This window comes from Hydra viridissima, unplaced genomic scaffold (assembly GCF_058129835.1).
Source record: "Hydra viridissima isolate aposymbiotic clone 2 unplaced genomic scaffold, HvirCarnegie_v1 scaffold_7, whole genome shotgun sequence".
Lineage (NCBI taxonomy): Eukaryota > Metazoa > Cnidaria > Hydrozoa > Anthoathecata > Hydridae > Hydra > Hydra viridissima.
Genome location: NW_028324306.1, coordinates 2,041,932 through 2,056,490, shown reverse-complemented (window position 1 = coordinate 2,056,490; position 14,559 = coordinate 2,041,932). Strand labels below are relative to the sequence as shown.

The 14,559-nt window shown below is 29.5% G+C and overlaps 3 protein-coding genes and 1 pseudogene across 4 annotated transcripts; 2 read left to right on the top strand and 2 right to left on the bottom strand.

Moving 5' to 3' along the window:
• Positions 1 to 4,701: 4,701 nt before the first annotated feature.
• LOC145183931 (uncharacterized) lies at positions 4,702 to 7,885 on the bottom strand. The gene is made up of 5 exons (XM_090093021.1): positions 6,359 to 7,885; positions 6,125 to 6,176; positions 5,843 to 6,030; positions 5,548 to 5,697; positions 4,702 to 5,190 (listed from the first exon to the last, which is right to left on the bottom strand). The coding sequence occupies exons 1-5, from the start codon at positions 6,485 to 6,487 to the stop codon at positions 4,966 to 4,968; spliced, it is 744 nt and encodes a 247-aa protein (XP_089949147.1). The 5' UTR covers positions 6,488 to 7,885; the 3' UTR covers positions 4,702 to 4,965.
• LOC149885571 (uncharacterized) lies at positions 6,812 to 7,822 on the top strand. Its single transcript, XM_090094212.1, has one exon. It carries the CDS (start codon positions 6,812 to 6,814, stop codon positions 7,820 to 7,822), a length of 1,011 nt encoding a protein of 336 aa, XP_089950338.1.
• A 151-nt stretch (positions 7,886 to 8,036) lies between the features above and the next one.
• LOC149885569 (uncharacterized) lies at positions 8,037 to 14,417 on the bottom strand. Of its 2 annotated transcripts, none has more exons than XR_016454109.1 (5): positions 14,246 to 14,417; positions 14,012 to 14,063; positions 13,731 to 13,918; positions 9,606 to 10,108; positions 8,037 to 8,656 (listed from the first exon to the last, which is right to left on the bottom strand). XR_016454109.1 is itself a non-coding variant. In XM_090093020.1 (5 exons), the coding sequence occupies exons 1-5, from the start codon at positions 14,375 to 14,377 to the stop codon at positions 8,432 to 8,434; spliced, it is 747 nt and encodes a 248-aa protein (XP_089949146.1). In that variant the 5' UTR covers positions 14,378 to 14,417; the 3' UTR covers positions 8,037 to 8,431. The 2 variants fall into 2 exon arrangements, 1 of the variants encoding a protein (XP_089949146.1); XM_090093020.1 differs by having other exon boundaries at positions 9,606 to 9,755.
• LOC149885570 (uncharacterized) lies at positions 11,658 to 12,496 on the top strand (annotated as a pseudogene).
• Positions 14,418 to 14,559: the final 142 nt, after the last annotated feature.

Sequence of the window (14,559 nt, the reverse complement as noted above, 5' to 3'; positions counted from 1 at the left end):
TCCGTGATATATGCTTTCGTGATGCAATAAAATCCGTAATATATAGACAAATTTAAATAAAAACTTGGTATCTGATAGAAGATCTAATGATCTTGTCGCCAAAACCATAAAAAGTTATAATAGAATATAACTTAAGCCATTAATAAATATAAACAAATAAAAATGACAAAATACAAAAAACAAAAGAGCGTGTTTATACAAATTTCTTATTTTAAAAATGTGTTTCAACATATTGTAGGTATGTGTGCAAAATTTTTAAACTATTCAGCTATTTAATTATTTTACATCATTGTAAAGAGCCAGTGGCGTACCTAGGGTAAATAGCGCCTGGGGCAAACACCAATCTCGCCCCCCTCCTCTCCCACATAAAGTGCTTAATTACAATTTTTTAATAAATGATGACACAAGCTTTTGATAAAACTTTATTATTCATTATAAATAAACAATTTGTTTATGTAACATATATTACAAGTTTATTTTTCTAGCTTTAATTGCTGCAAATTTCTTAATAATATTATCAAAATCAATTTCTTCGGTAATTTCTCACTCTATGCTTAGTAAAGCGAGATCACAGAGACGGCTTTGGCCCATCGAAGCTCTCAAGTAAGAGTTAATCAGTTTAAGTTTACTGAATGATCTTTCACAACTACCTACAGACACAGCTATTGTTAACAACATTTGCAATGCTATACGCATATTAAGGAAAACGTTTTCGTCTCCATATTCAACTATAAACATAAGTAGTTGCTCGGGACTTGATATTTTTTCCTTATGGCTAGTAAACAGCATTCTTAATTTATTTTATATAATTCTCGCTTATTGTATCGCAACCAAGCCTCTTTTGCGCCTCTTTCAGGTTTGCGCCCATGGCACGTGCCCTGCCTGCCCTACCCTAGATACGCCACTGTAAAGAGCTTTAAATCAGTATAACGATGGTGAAAATTTCATAAAAAACTAATGGTTCTACTAAAAGTTATGCCCACTTAAGTGACAAAAATTCATTATAAGGAATGCTTAAGAAAACTGCAACCAACTTAAAAAATTAGCGTTCGGCTTACGGTGGTTTTATAATAGAACTTCATTGTTTAGTTTTTAGCGCATTACTTTGCCTCGGTTATATTTTTATTCAACTAATAACAGAATATGGTTTTTTGTATGTAAATCATGTTTTGAATACTTTAAAAAAATCACCAATATTTTAAATAAAGTTTCATTTTTCTAAAAAAACAATTTTTTAATGAATAAAAAAGTCAAATATACAAAAGGTTCATAGTCTTGAATCCCCCCCCCCAACCTCTCCAACAGAAGAATATTTGGTACCTTTACTGCGTACAAAAATAGAATATGAGCGTGTCATTATTTTTTAATAAAATTTGGCTGGTGCATAGAAAATAGATATATAAAATTGATTCAAAAGTTAGAAAAAAAACCCATCATCCCTTCAATGTCAATTCACTTCCAGAACAGGAATGAAGTTTTCAATAGCAATCAAATCACTAAAAACGTTAGTAACTGCAAAAAAAAAACAGATTGCAATAAACTTAGAACACTCTACTTTTAAAGTATTATCTAAGTCAATATAAAATTCTAAAAAAAAGACGAGAAAAATCCATCCTTAAGACACCTACCTCGAGCACGCGGTGAAAAAATGGTCACAGATTTTAACTTTAAAATCGGTGCCGTAAATCGCAGATACGCACATACCTACATATTGTCATTAAAGAGAATGAATTTTTTAAATTTCTTTTTAAAGACTGGGAAGGTAATTGATAAATCAAAATTAGGTAAAACAATTTTGTTTCAGAGATTGGGTGCACGATAAACTATACAGAACTGATTGAATTTCGTTTGACAAAAGGGTTCAAAGAGTGAGTTATCATTTCGTAGTGTATACTTATTTTTTGTTTTTAAGGTAATAAAATCTTTAAAAACGTGTAAGGACGGATTGATTTTACATTGAAACATAAAGCATAATATTTTATATGCATTCACTTCATAAATGTTAAGTACTTTTATATTTTTGAATAAAAACTTTGAATGCGTAAGTCGATTTTAAAAAAACAAATTAAGCGTATTGCGTGTTTCTGACGATGGTAAAGAGTACGCAACTTACTTTTGCTTGTACTTCCCCAAGCAATATTTGCATAGTTAATATAACTATGAATAAATAAGTAGTAGAGTTGGATTAAAATGGTTTTGCTTAAATAACTTCTTGACTTGTAGAGGACTCCTACATTTTTAGAAACCTTTGTACAAATGTAGTCATTGGCTACATATTGACTACTAGTCAATATGTGGTTTCCATGTAACATTCTCATCAAGATAAATGCCAAGAAAACTAGTAAAAGTTTCCTTTTTTATTTCTAGTTCATCAATAAGAATTTTCGGCATGGTTGTTGGTAAAAAACGTTTTTTAGATATAGGGTGAAATAGAATGTATTTTGTTTTATCAAGGTTTAAGGTCAATTTGTTACATTTAAACCACTTAGATACGCATTTAAGTTCTTTGTTCATATCAGAAAACAGCTCATTAATATTACTGTTTAATAAGAACAAATTTGTATCATCAGCAAACATAATCCTCCGAAGATTAGCTGCTTTGCTTAAATCATTAATATAAATTAAAAACATAAGAGGACCTAGAATAGAGCCTTGTGGAACACCGCAGGTTATTTCAGTATAGTCACTTTGAAGGCCATCATTATAGGTAAGAAATTGCTTTCTATTTGAAAAGTAACTATGAAACCATTTTAGCATGTTGTTTTTGATTCCATAGTATTCGAGCTTTTTAAGCAATATTTTATGGTCAACGGTATCGAAAGCCTTCGAAAGATCAATAAAGACTCCTAGGGTATATTGTTTTTTTTCGAAAGATTCTGAGATTTCCCTAACAAATTGAATAATTGCGTGCTCAGTTGAAATATTTTTTTTAAAACCAAACTGTTTGGAATATAGTATATTATTTTGGTCAAAATATTTAAATATTCTATTATATATTCTTCTTTCCTATAATTTTGAAAAAGTTGAAAGAACCGAAATCGGGCGATAGTTGTTGATATTTGTTTTATCGCCTTGTTTGTGAATTGGTATGACTTTCGCAATTTTCAATTGATCCGGGAAAACTCCTTGTTTGATAGATGCATTAAACACTTTATTAAACACAAGTAAATTGGATACAAATGTTAAAAACAATGAACATTTTTTTAGCAAACTTCATACAAGGTATAAAAAGTGAACAACTTATACCTTGTATGAAGTTTGCTTTGTAGTTGTTTCAGCTTTGAGAGAGAAAAGTAAGGTGTTTTTGGTTCAACTACTTCAACAGAAACAACAAGTCTCTTAGGGCCAAAGGTGTTCAATTTTATTTCTATGTCATTGGTTACTAAATTGTTGATTGTGGTTGATAAAACTTTTCCTTTAGTTACAGGTGAGGTAGATTGTACAATATGTGCCAAATTCTTTTACTTAGCTAATTTTGTGCAAGAATGTTTAATACCTTTTCTTATAAGTTAAAAACAACTTCTGCAAATAACAAAGTTTTCATTGGTTGCAGAAAAATTCACATTATTTTGAATGTAATCTATATCTTTATTAGTTTCACATGAAACCATTAGTGGAGGAGTTGCCTTTTTAGTACCATTTGTACGCACATTAACACAAATAAAACATTCACATTTCCCACCTCGAGTAACTCTGGTATTAAGACCTAAAAGTAACAAGAAATTAGTTTTTTAAATACAGACATAATATTGTTTATAAGCAAAATAATAATAATGCAAAAATTAGCTAATTTCTATTGGCTAATTTTTTATTAGAAAAAACATACCTTCGTACTTAGGTCGAGCAGTAAATAAAAAGCTTTTTGAATCTGCTTTTTCTAAACTCACTAGACTTTTTCTACAATTTGAACATAACATTTTAAACAGATCAGGGTTTTCAACAGAGAAGTTTTCCCAAAAAAATCTCTTGATAAGATTTTCATAACTTTTTTCCCTGTTGTGGGCATGAATTACTACATTTGGTTTAAATGCATCTTAAATCATTGCCTTTTTTTAAACAGCATATACAAAAGCATTTTAAAAGCTCGTTATGATCTTTAGCAAAGTATGGCATTTCTTTTTTTTTCTTGAGAAATAATTTTTATATTTTCAAATTAATTACTTACTTTAAATTAATTACTGTGTATTCAAATTGAAATGCACAGTAATTTTATAATTATACTCGCTGTTCTTACTGAAGTCTATCATTTTTTAAGTCTTTATTGACAACAAATATAAGCCAATCGGAAACTAATAAATATTATTATCACCAATCGCGTGGTTGCAATTACAGAAAGTAAACAACTATAATGGCCGATGGAAAAATATTATTTTAATATTAAAACATCGTTATTTATAAAACTTCTTACTAAGTTTTCTCGAAAAGCTACCATAAAAGGATTTAAATGTTGATAGTTTTGAAATGTACTAATGAACTACTTTCAAAACCAAAAAAAAAAATTAATAGGATATGTTATAAGGCCTTAGGTCACCTTCAGGGTACCCGTGGGTTACTTGGAACGATATCAACTGTCAACGTCACAACTATGCAGCTGAATAATAAAAAAAAACAAACTAAAAAACAACCGAAAAGAACAAGTAAAAAGGAATTTTTTTTTATAAAAAAAAAAATGTATATTATACAATTCAAATAGATTTCAGATTTTAATATTTTTTTGATATCTTTTTTACAATTGTAATATTCAATTACATCATAGTTATAATATTTAATTATGTATTCCAAAACAAACAACTAATTGTTCAGAGAAAAAATCTATACGTAAAACAACAAATAAAACTTAAAATAACCTTTACTCATAAAAAACACTCTGACCACCATAAACATGTCAACCACCTTAAACATTACGACCATCCTAAATATCACCAACCATCTTTAGCCACATTTATTTTTAAGCCAGGATTGAAATTACGCTCCATACACTCTCCCATCATAACTTATCATAAAGCCAGAGCTACTTTCATTTAATTTTTCAAACAGTATAAGTAAATCCGATATTGCCACATCCACAGTGCGCGGTGCTGTTGGACCACCCATATCTGTCTGAACCCACCCTGGACAAATCGAGACAACTAAAATCTTCTCTGCTTTCAATTCAATAGCCAAAGTTTTAGACAACATGTTAAGTGCAGCCTGTGAGCAAAAACAAATAACTATTTATTTAAATAAACAAAATGAATTATGAAAGTTTAGTTTTTTAAGCATACTTAAGAGAACTCTTTTGACAATTCTACGGTAAGGTGGTTAGTATTATCTCTTATTGCTTTCATTTTCATTTTTATTAATTTCATTTTAATTCAAATTTCAAATATTAGTTCTAAAAAATAATTAAAGCTCGATGAGATTATAAAATAATATAATGGAATAAAATCTATGGTCAGACCTCTAACTGTTTTAAACATAAATTAATATAACTAGGGACCAACTAAAGAAAATCAAAACCTTTTTTTTTTTTTTTTTTTATAGAAGTACTTTCACTAAAACCTTTACCTTTGACATTCTATATTCAATCGCTAGGGTAGATGAGGCCTCAGAAATGGAACCAAACCCGGATGAAATATTTAAGATTGATGCTCGAGACACACTTATCTTGTCCTCAGAACTTTCCAGGGCTGCCTTCTTTATTAATGGCAGGAAGTTCTAATGATACATTGAAACAAAACATCTAAATGTGTTCATTAACAGTACGGAACAATTATAAAGAAAATTACAGTAACTAACTTATAGATTTATAATTGGTCATTATTGAAAATAAAGATATTAAACCATTGAAAATCAGTATTACCTGTGTCATGAGGGCAGGTCCAATTGTATTGGTGACAAAAATTTCATTACATTTTTCTGCAGAGAATGTTTCAAATGTGGAAAGAGAACCAATACCAGCGTTGTTAATTAAACAGGTTAGACCAGTACCCTTTAATAAGATGGAAACTGCTTCATATGCTTTTTTAATTGATTCCTCATTTGTTACATCTATTAGAGAATTGTCAAAGTTTGTTAATTCAAGTGTTTTCATTAAAAAAAAAAAAAATTATTTAAATTATTTAAGCTTCACCTTTTTACTTACCAAGAGCTATAACTTTAACATTTTCATGGAATGAAGCATGATTGTTCAACTCCTAAAATTCAAACAAAGATTTTACAGTAAAATCATTAAACTATATAACTTAGAACTCTTGCTAAATCAACACAAGATTCAATTAAAAAATTCATAGCTTGGTCAGTAAACTCATTTGCTTATCTATTCATTTTTTACTTTTTGTGCTAAAAATACAAAATTAAAAGTAATAAATAAAAATACATGAGCATTGTCAGGTGAACGACAACATGCAAACACTATCTCAGCTCTTCCAGTTAATTCTTTCACCAGTTTTAACCCAATACCTCTGCTTGAACCGGTTATCAAAACTGATTTCAATGTCAAAACCATTGTATCACTTTGTTTGTGAAAAGAAAAGCATATGAATAATTGATCATATTTACAAAAACTATAAATACAAATATAAAATGCATTTTAGTTAAAGCATTTTAAATCAAGTGTTTCAGTTAGTCTAATACATGTAAAAAAAAGGTCAGCATATCAAAAGATTACATAACGGGTGGTTACTAAAAATCCGGACTAACTTTAACTAGATTTTAAATGCCACAAGCTAAATCTTTTTTTTCATGCTTATATCCATTTTAAATCTTATTTAGTTCTCTGTAAGTTAATTTACTTGTTTTTAGATAATTAATAATAATTAAGAAAATAATGATGGCCAAGCAAGAAGAGGTAAGAAAACGGATTTACGAGTTCTATTTGAATAACAAATTGCAAGGTAAAAAGTTCACAGTAGCTCACTTCAATGCTGAAAAAATTCCAAGAAGCACTATCTATGATATAATCAAACGTGTTGAGAATGATTCTGGGTACAAAAGAGTGCAGGGAAGTGGTCGTGTGGCCAAAATCATGACCCCTAAGGGTATCAAGCGCCTGAAAACCATATTTGATCACAGTGACCGAGTTTCGATGAGGCAAGCTGGTCGAAAATATGGATGCAGTTATTCACATGTCATTAAAACTCTTGCCAAATACACTGACATCAAAAGTTATAAAAAACAGGGTATACCTCATCTACAAGAGAACCAGAATGAACGAATCAAAACCGGCATTGATCATCTTTATCGTGATTTTAAAGGAAAATTGGTCATCCTTGACGATGAGTCTTATTTTACGCTGTCACACTCAACAATTAATGGAAACAGCACCTACTACTCTAGCAACAGAGACAAGACTCCACCAAGTGTTAAATATCGCAAAAAGCGCAAGTTCGAACCCAAGGTGCTTGTCTGGCTGGCCCTTTCTGACAAAGGTATTTCAAAGCCATTTTTTGTCCCCAGCGGCCTTGCAGTCAAAAAAGCCATCTATGAAATTAATTGTATAAAGAGAAGATCAGTGCCGTTCATCAACGCTCATCATGCCGATGGTAATTATATATTTTGGCTGGACCTGGCATCATCGCATTATGCCAAAACCGTGACTAACTGTTATGAGACTCATAATATCAATTTTATCAAAAAAGTTGACAATCCGCCAGCCATACCAGAATGTCGTCCAATAGAAGTCTTTTGGGCTATTTTGAAAGGCAAAGTGTATGAGAGTAACTGGCAAGCAAAAGATGTGAAGCAACTACAAACCAGAATAAAACTTTGCCTGAAAAAAATTGACCTTAACCTTGTATTTTCACTTTTTGGGTCAACTCGTGTTAGAGTTGGCCGAATCTGAAGAAACAGACTGGTTGAAGACAAACTTAATTAAAATAAATAAATAACTAAAAACCCTTTTTAATGATAGTTTTATTTAATCTCTACCATAAAAACTATGGGAGTAATTGCCCACGAAAGTTTGTCCGGATTTTTAGTAACCACCGGTTAAGGGTAACATTTCATGAGATAAAACAATATATCATAAAAATACTGAACAAACAAACAACTAACTGTTCAGGGAAAAAATCTAAACGTAAAAAACAAACAACACAAAACAACATATTCATAAAAAAAACACCCTGACCACTATAAACATTACAACCATCTTAAATATTACAACCATCCTTAAAATCACCGACCATCTTAAGTCACATTTATCTTTATATATTATATCATAAAAATACATATAATAAAAATACTGAACAATAACAATTTATAATAAAACTACTAAACAGTAAAAATATATACTCATAAAAAACTCATTAAAAATATGTTAAAAGATAAAACACTTTAATCACCAAATGTACCAAACACCTTAAACATCTGATTATCTAAAATATACGACCACCTTTAACATTAGAACCATCTTAAGCAACATTTATCTTTAGGCCTGAATTGAAATCATGGATTATGCCCCATATACTCTTCCATCATAATTTATCATAAAGCCAGAGCTACTTTCGTTTAACTTTTCAAACTGTATAAGTAAATCCGATATTGCTACATCCAAAGTGCGCGGTGCTGTTGGACCACCCGAATCAGTCTGAACCCATCCTGGACAAAGTGAGACTACTAAAATTTTTTCTGCTTTCAATTCGATAGCCAAAGTTTTAGACAACATGTTAAGTGCAGCCTGTAAACAAAAAAAACAAACAAACAACAATTTATTTAAATAAACAAAATGAATTATGAAAGTTTAGTTTTTTAAAACATACTTAAGAGAACTCTTTTGCCACTTCTAAGATAGTTATTAATGTTTAAAAATGATTGTGATCATCTCCAATTGCTTTTACTTTTTGTAAAAAAAATTCAAATATTAGTCCTAGAAAATATTTAGAGCTCAATGAGAACGAATCTATTTGTAATCATTCTGAGATGCAGTAGTTCAGTTTTCTTATAGCTCATTTGACTGACAATACAGTTTGTAGTTTTTTGAAAGCTTTTGATAAAAACTAAAAAAATACTGGAAAAACTAGAAATACCCTATCATAAGTGATGATTGCTTAAAAAATGCAAACAATCAAATCTTTTTAAAAACCAAGAGAATGAACACAAGTGCGATGATAACTAACACATGCTTTCCTTGTGATAATTTGAGAAAAAGTTAAGAACATCTATTATCTTGACAAAGATTAGGATTGATGCATGGTGTGATGGGAAAAAGTTAGATAGAAGCATGGCTTAGGTCAAGAAAGTTGGATGGATGTATTGTTTAGGTGGAAAAAGTTGGGTGGATGTATTGTTTAGATGAAAAAAATACAAAAAAGGGAGAAGTAAGCTAGGAGACAACAAGTTTACCAATCCAGAATGGAGAATTCAAGAAATGTTTTTTTTTTAAAACATTTAAAGCTAATAGTATGTATGATGAATAAAAATACATCTACAATTTATGTCTTTTTTCAACTGATTAAAAAAAACAAAAAAAAAACAAAAAAAAACAAAAAACAAATATATTTATAAAGTAATATTAAATACAAAGCAAAAACTGTAGTTTGAGCACTAAAACTTAAACATAACTAAGGACCAACCAAAGAAAATCAAAACCTTTTTTTTTATAGAAATACTTTCACTAAAACTTTTACCTTTGACATTTTATATTCAATTGCTAGGGTAGATGAGGCCTCAGAAATGGAGCCAAACCCAGATGAAATATTTAAGATTGATGCTCGAGACACACTCATCTTGTCCTCAGAACTTTCCAGGGCTGCCTTCTTAATTAATGGAAGGAAGTTCTAAAGATACATTGAACCAAACATCTAAATGTGTTCATTAACAATATGGAGTAATTAAAAAGGAAATTAAAGTAACTTACTTTAAGACTAAAACCCATTTTGACAGTTGAATATTTTGTCAGGCCTCAAGTCATTGCGTTTAAATAAAAAAAAATCATTTTACTAGATGTAATGTAGAAAATGGTAGTCTAATGATTTGTGTGGTGTAAATGGTGGATGTTGTAATACATTCTACTTAATTTTCAACAATTTTTGACAAGTGACCAAACTTGTATGTGGTTTATACATTTTCATTGAAAAACATAAAACCTTTGCAGCTTTGATGCTTCTGTTTGATTGAATCACTTATTTTTCTAAAACAATGTTGAACACCTTTTTAGTTATATAAATAGTTTGCAGGTTTTTTTTAACATTAAAATTATTGAAGTTAATTTAGAAGTAAATTAGATTATAAAGTAAATTAAAAAACTAACAAACCATTATTTATTGACCGACCCAAAATTTAGAGTAAATACTTTATATTGGTGTTTCTGATGTTAAAGTTTGTGATACTTTTACTTAGGGGTGACAGAAAATGGGGGCTTAGGGGCTTCAGTCCCCTCACTTTTAAAAGTGGGGGAGCTTTTGGTTCTGCAGCCCCCCCCCCCCACTTTTTAAGTCTGTAAAATTATTATTTTAAAATGTTTTAATTTGTTTGAAATCAAGTCTTCAAGCTGCTAGAGGGTAATTAGAATTTTGTATCTGAAATAATAACTGAATGTGTTTGCTTCCAATCACATTTTACAAGCTGCTAGGCAGCAACTAAAACTGCAAAACTAATATTTTGAAATGTTTTATCTTGTTTTAAATCAAGTCTTCATGCCGCTAGAGGGCAATTAACATTTTGTATTTGGAAGAATACAACTTGACACGTTTGTTTTGAACTATGTTTTACAAGCTTATGGGGAAGCAATTAGCATTTTGTATTTGAAATAATGACTTAATGTGTTTGCTTTGAACAACATTTTACAATCCACAAGGGAGCAATTAAAAATATATATACATAAGTACATTTTCACGTAATTTACAATTCCTAATCTTACGACTAGTAATTCAATTCAACTGAGAAAAGTCATGATGGACACCCCTCATAAAAAACAATGGACACTGATTTCTTTCTTTTAAATGATAAGCCTTTTTCAAATACAACTGCATCAATGGAAGAAATTAATCAAGAAAGAAATGACAGTGAAAAATCCTTTCCTGCTTATTCCTGCTGTGAGTGGAATACCAAAAATACAGAAACAACCAAAAAAATATATGGCAAACAATTTAGATTTTTCAATGAAAAATGGATTATAGATTACCCTTGGATTCATCTATGTCATTCCAAAAAGAAACTATTTTGCTATATTTGCATCAGTATTGTCAAGAAAAACCTTGTATCCTTTTCAGAATACAGTGAACAAAATTTTTTTAACAATCGGTTATGACAATAGGAAAAAGGCTGTAGAAAGATTGCAAAAACACAACCTATCATCATTTCATAAGGATTATTCACACTAGGTGCAGCAGGTTCACATTGTGTGAATAATTTTTCCTGTACCTCCTTATGAAATGAGCATTGAGTGCCAAATTTGTGTAATATCTACATTAAAAATGTGTTACTTAACAAGGCTTAGCTATTCAACGGAATGATGAAATTGAAGGCAATCTTAATCAGTTACTTTTAATGAGGAGTGAAGATTATGCACCTCTATTGAGTTGGCTATCAAACAGAACGTACATGTCTCATGGTATTGTAAACGAGATGATAGAACTAATAGCAAATTATGTGCTAAGAAATGTACTTATTGCTATTAAATAGAGTTTATTTTTTCTATAATATGTGATGAAACTCTGGACATTTCCAGTATTGAGCAAATGTCAATTTGTATTTGATCAGTTTCTGAAAATTTTACAATATACAAAGATTTTCTTGATCTCTATGCAGTTGATGCCAATAACAGTAAGTCACTTTTTTATGCAATATGTGATGTTTTAATAAGATGTGGACTAGACAAAAAAAAAAGGTGCATGGGTAAAGTTACGATGGTGCCACTTCAATGTCAGGGCATCTAAGTGGTGTTGCTAAACTATTTAAAGATGTCAATGTCAATGAAGCGATTTTTATACATTGTTACGCACATCAGCTCAACCTTGTTCTTCAAGATGCTTGTAAACAAGTTAGATGTATGAACGAGGGACAGGAGTTGTGCCAGCTCTTGTATAACTTCATTTACTTAGCTTCAAAGAGACTAGTAAGGTTTAAAAAATTACAATATGATATATTTGACAAGGATGACTAGCAAATTAATTTAAGTGCTCCTTGTCCAACTCATTTAAACACAAGGACCAAATCATAGGGTTCAATTCTGACAAATTTTCAAGTAATTGTCTCAGAGCTTCAAGAAATTTCTGAATCTAATGATGCTAACAGAGCTAAAGCAGGTTTACTTGACAAGTTATTATCATTTGAATTATATTTCGGGCTTCATCTGGCTTATGATGTGTTTGCAACTGTAAAGCAAGACTCTTAACATATACAATCTGCTGAAGTAGATGCTCAAACAATTGCTTCCTCAATAATGTTGTTAAAAGTTCATATACTATATATGCGGTCAGAAACATGTTTTAAATCATTTTTTGAATTTTGTGTTAATAAGGAGATGATAAATTTGGTTGCATTTCACCTCATGCTTACTTGCCTCACCAATGTTTAACTCCTTCTCGCTTTGATGATAATACTCTGAACAATTACAAATGGGACATGATGGAATATTACTGAGCCCAGTAATGTGAGGTACTTGACATTATAGAAAGTCAATTAAATCAAAGGTTTCCAGAAAGTTCAATGAAATCATTAACCACTTTAGAAAAGTTATTATTGTCCACTACAAATGGTGATACGGACATAAAAGCTTTAGATATTATATAAAATTTCTACAAAAAAATAATATATTTTATGATAAATTAAAAACTGAACTCTTTCTGTTTAAATCCATTAAGGAAACTTATAATATTACATATAAATTGACCATTAAACAGGTCACATCAATCACAACTATATTTTATATGCTAAACAACACTAAAGGAGTCTTAATAATGTTTTCTGAAACATCAAAACTTCTCAAAATTTACTTGGCGATGACAAACTGCACAGCTTTTACTTAGCGATGACAAACTGCACAGCTGAGCTATCTTTCTCTCATCTAAGAATAATGTAGTCATACAGTCGATCAACCTTGACTCAAAAGCGATTGAATCATCTTCTACTTCTTCAAATTTATAAATTGAATACCGCAAAAATAGATGTAAAAGCTATAGCAAAAGACTTTATAAATGGAAAAAGTAGACACCGGAGTTTCTTACTTTGGAAAATGTTAAATTCTTTTTATATTGTAATACATTTTTTTGATTTTAGTCTGCATGAGTTTTAAATAATTTGATATCACATTAAATTTTAGTGAAATATGTTTATAGTTGATATTATATTTTATTGAAAATGAATACATGTGGTTTTCTTTTAAGATTAACTGAAAATTAAAATTAGTTTTATAAATTTTACAAAATATTTTAAGCCCCCCCCCCCCTACCTATTATTTCCTTCTGCCACCCCTGCTTTTACATGTTATACCTCTGATTTAACTTTTCAATTTATAGATTGAAATGAGTATAACAATAATAATAAAGTAGCAATGAAAGCAATGAAAATAACATAAAAAAAGTAAGTAAAATAATATAATAAAAATAAAAATAAAGTAACGATTTTCATGTACAAAGGTAACTATTCTTTTACAACTAGATATATTTAGAAAATTGAAGCAATATTTTAAGTAATAAGAAAAATTTATCTTAAAACATAAAATTTTTTCATAAAATATCAGTAAATATTTAACACTTATAATTGGTCATGTTTGAAAATAAAGATATTAAACCATTAAAAATCAACATTACCTGTATCACAAGGGCAGGTCCAATTGTATTGGTGACAAAAATTTCATTGCACTTTTCTGCAGAGAATGTTTCAAATGTGGAACGAGAAAAAATGCCAGCATTGTTAATTAAACAGGTTAGGCCAGTACCCTTTAACAAGATGGAAACTGCTTCATATGCTTTTTTAATTGATTCCTCATTTGTTACATCTATTAGAGAATTGTCAAAGTTTGTTAATTCAAGTGTTTTCATTAAAAAAAAAAAAATTATTTAAATTATTTAAGCTTCACCTTTTTACTTACCAAGAGCTATAACTTTAACATTTTCATGGAATGAAGCATGATTGTTCAACTCCTAAAATTTAAACAAAGATTTTACAGTAAAATCATTAAACTATATAACTTAGAACTCTTGTTAAATCAACACAAGATTTAAATAAAAAATTCATAGCTTGGTCAGTAAACTCATTTGCTTATCTATTCATTTTTTACTTTTTGTGCTAAAAATACAAAATTAAAAGTAATAAATAAAAATACATGAGCATTTTCAGGTGAACGACAACATGCAAACACTATCTCAGCTCTTCCAGTTAATTCTTTCACCAGTTTTAACCCAATACCTCTGCTTGAACCGGTTATCAAAACTGATTTCAATGTCAAAACCATCATGCATTACTTTTTTTGTGAAAAGAAAAAACTTATGAATAATTTGATCATACTTATGAAAAAATAATTGATATACATTTATAAAAACTATAAATGCAAATATAAAATGCATTTTAGTTTATTTTAAATCAAGTTTTTTTTTTAGTTTTTCTAAAACATGTAATATTATATAAAAGGTCAGCATA

Bases quoted from the DNA above. Each gene is read 5' to 3' on its own strand.
- LOC149885569 (XM_090093020.1), bottom strand. From the start codon at position 14,377: ATGATGGTTTTGACATTGAAATCAGTTTTGATAACCGGTTCAAGCAGA. The intron at 14,064-14,245 runs GTATTTTTATTT...TTTAAATTTTAG, and splicing joins GTTCACCTGAAAATGCTCAT to GAGTTGAACAATCATGCTTC. The intron at 8,657-9,605 runs GTAAAAGTTTTA...TTTTGTTTACAG, and splicing joins TTGAATATAAAATGTCAAAG to GCTGCACTTAACATGTTGTC.
- LOC149885571 (XM_090094212.1), top strand. From the start codon at position 6,812: ATGGCCAAGCAAGAAGAGGTAAGAAAACGGATTTACGAGTTCTATTTG.
- LOC145183931 (XM_090093021.1), bottom strand. From the start codon at position 6,487: ATGGTTTTGACATTGAAATCAGTTTTGATAACCGGTTCAAGCAGAGGT. The intron at 6,177-6,358 runs GTATTTTTATTT...TTTGAATTTTAG, and splicing joins GTTCACCTGACAATGCTCAT to GAGTTGAACAATCATGCTTC. The intron at 5,698-5,842 runs GTAATACTGATT...ATGTATCATTAG, and splicing joins GACCTGCCCTCATGACACAG to AACTTCCTGCCATTAATAAA.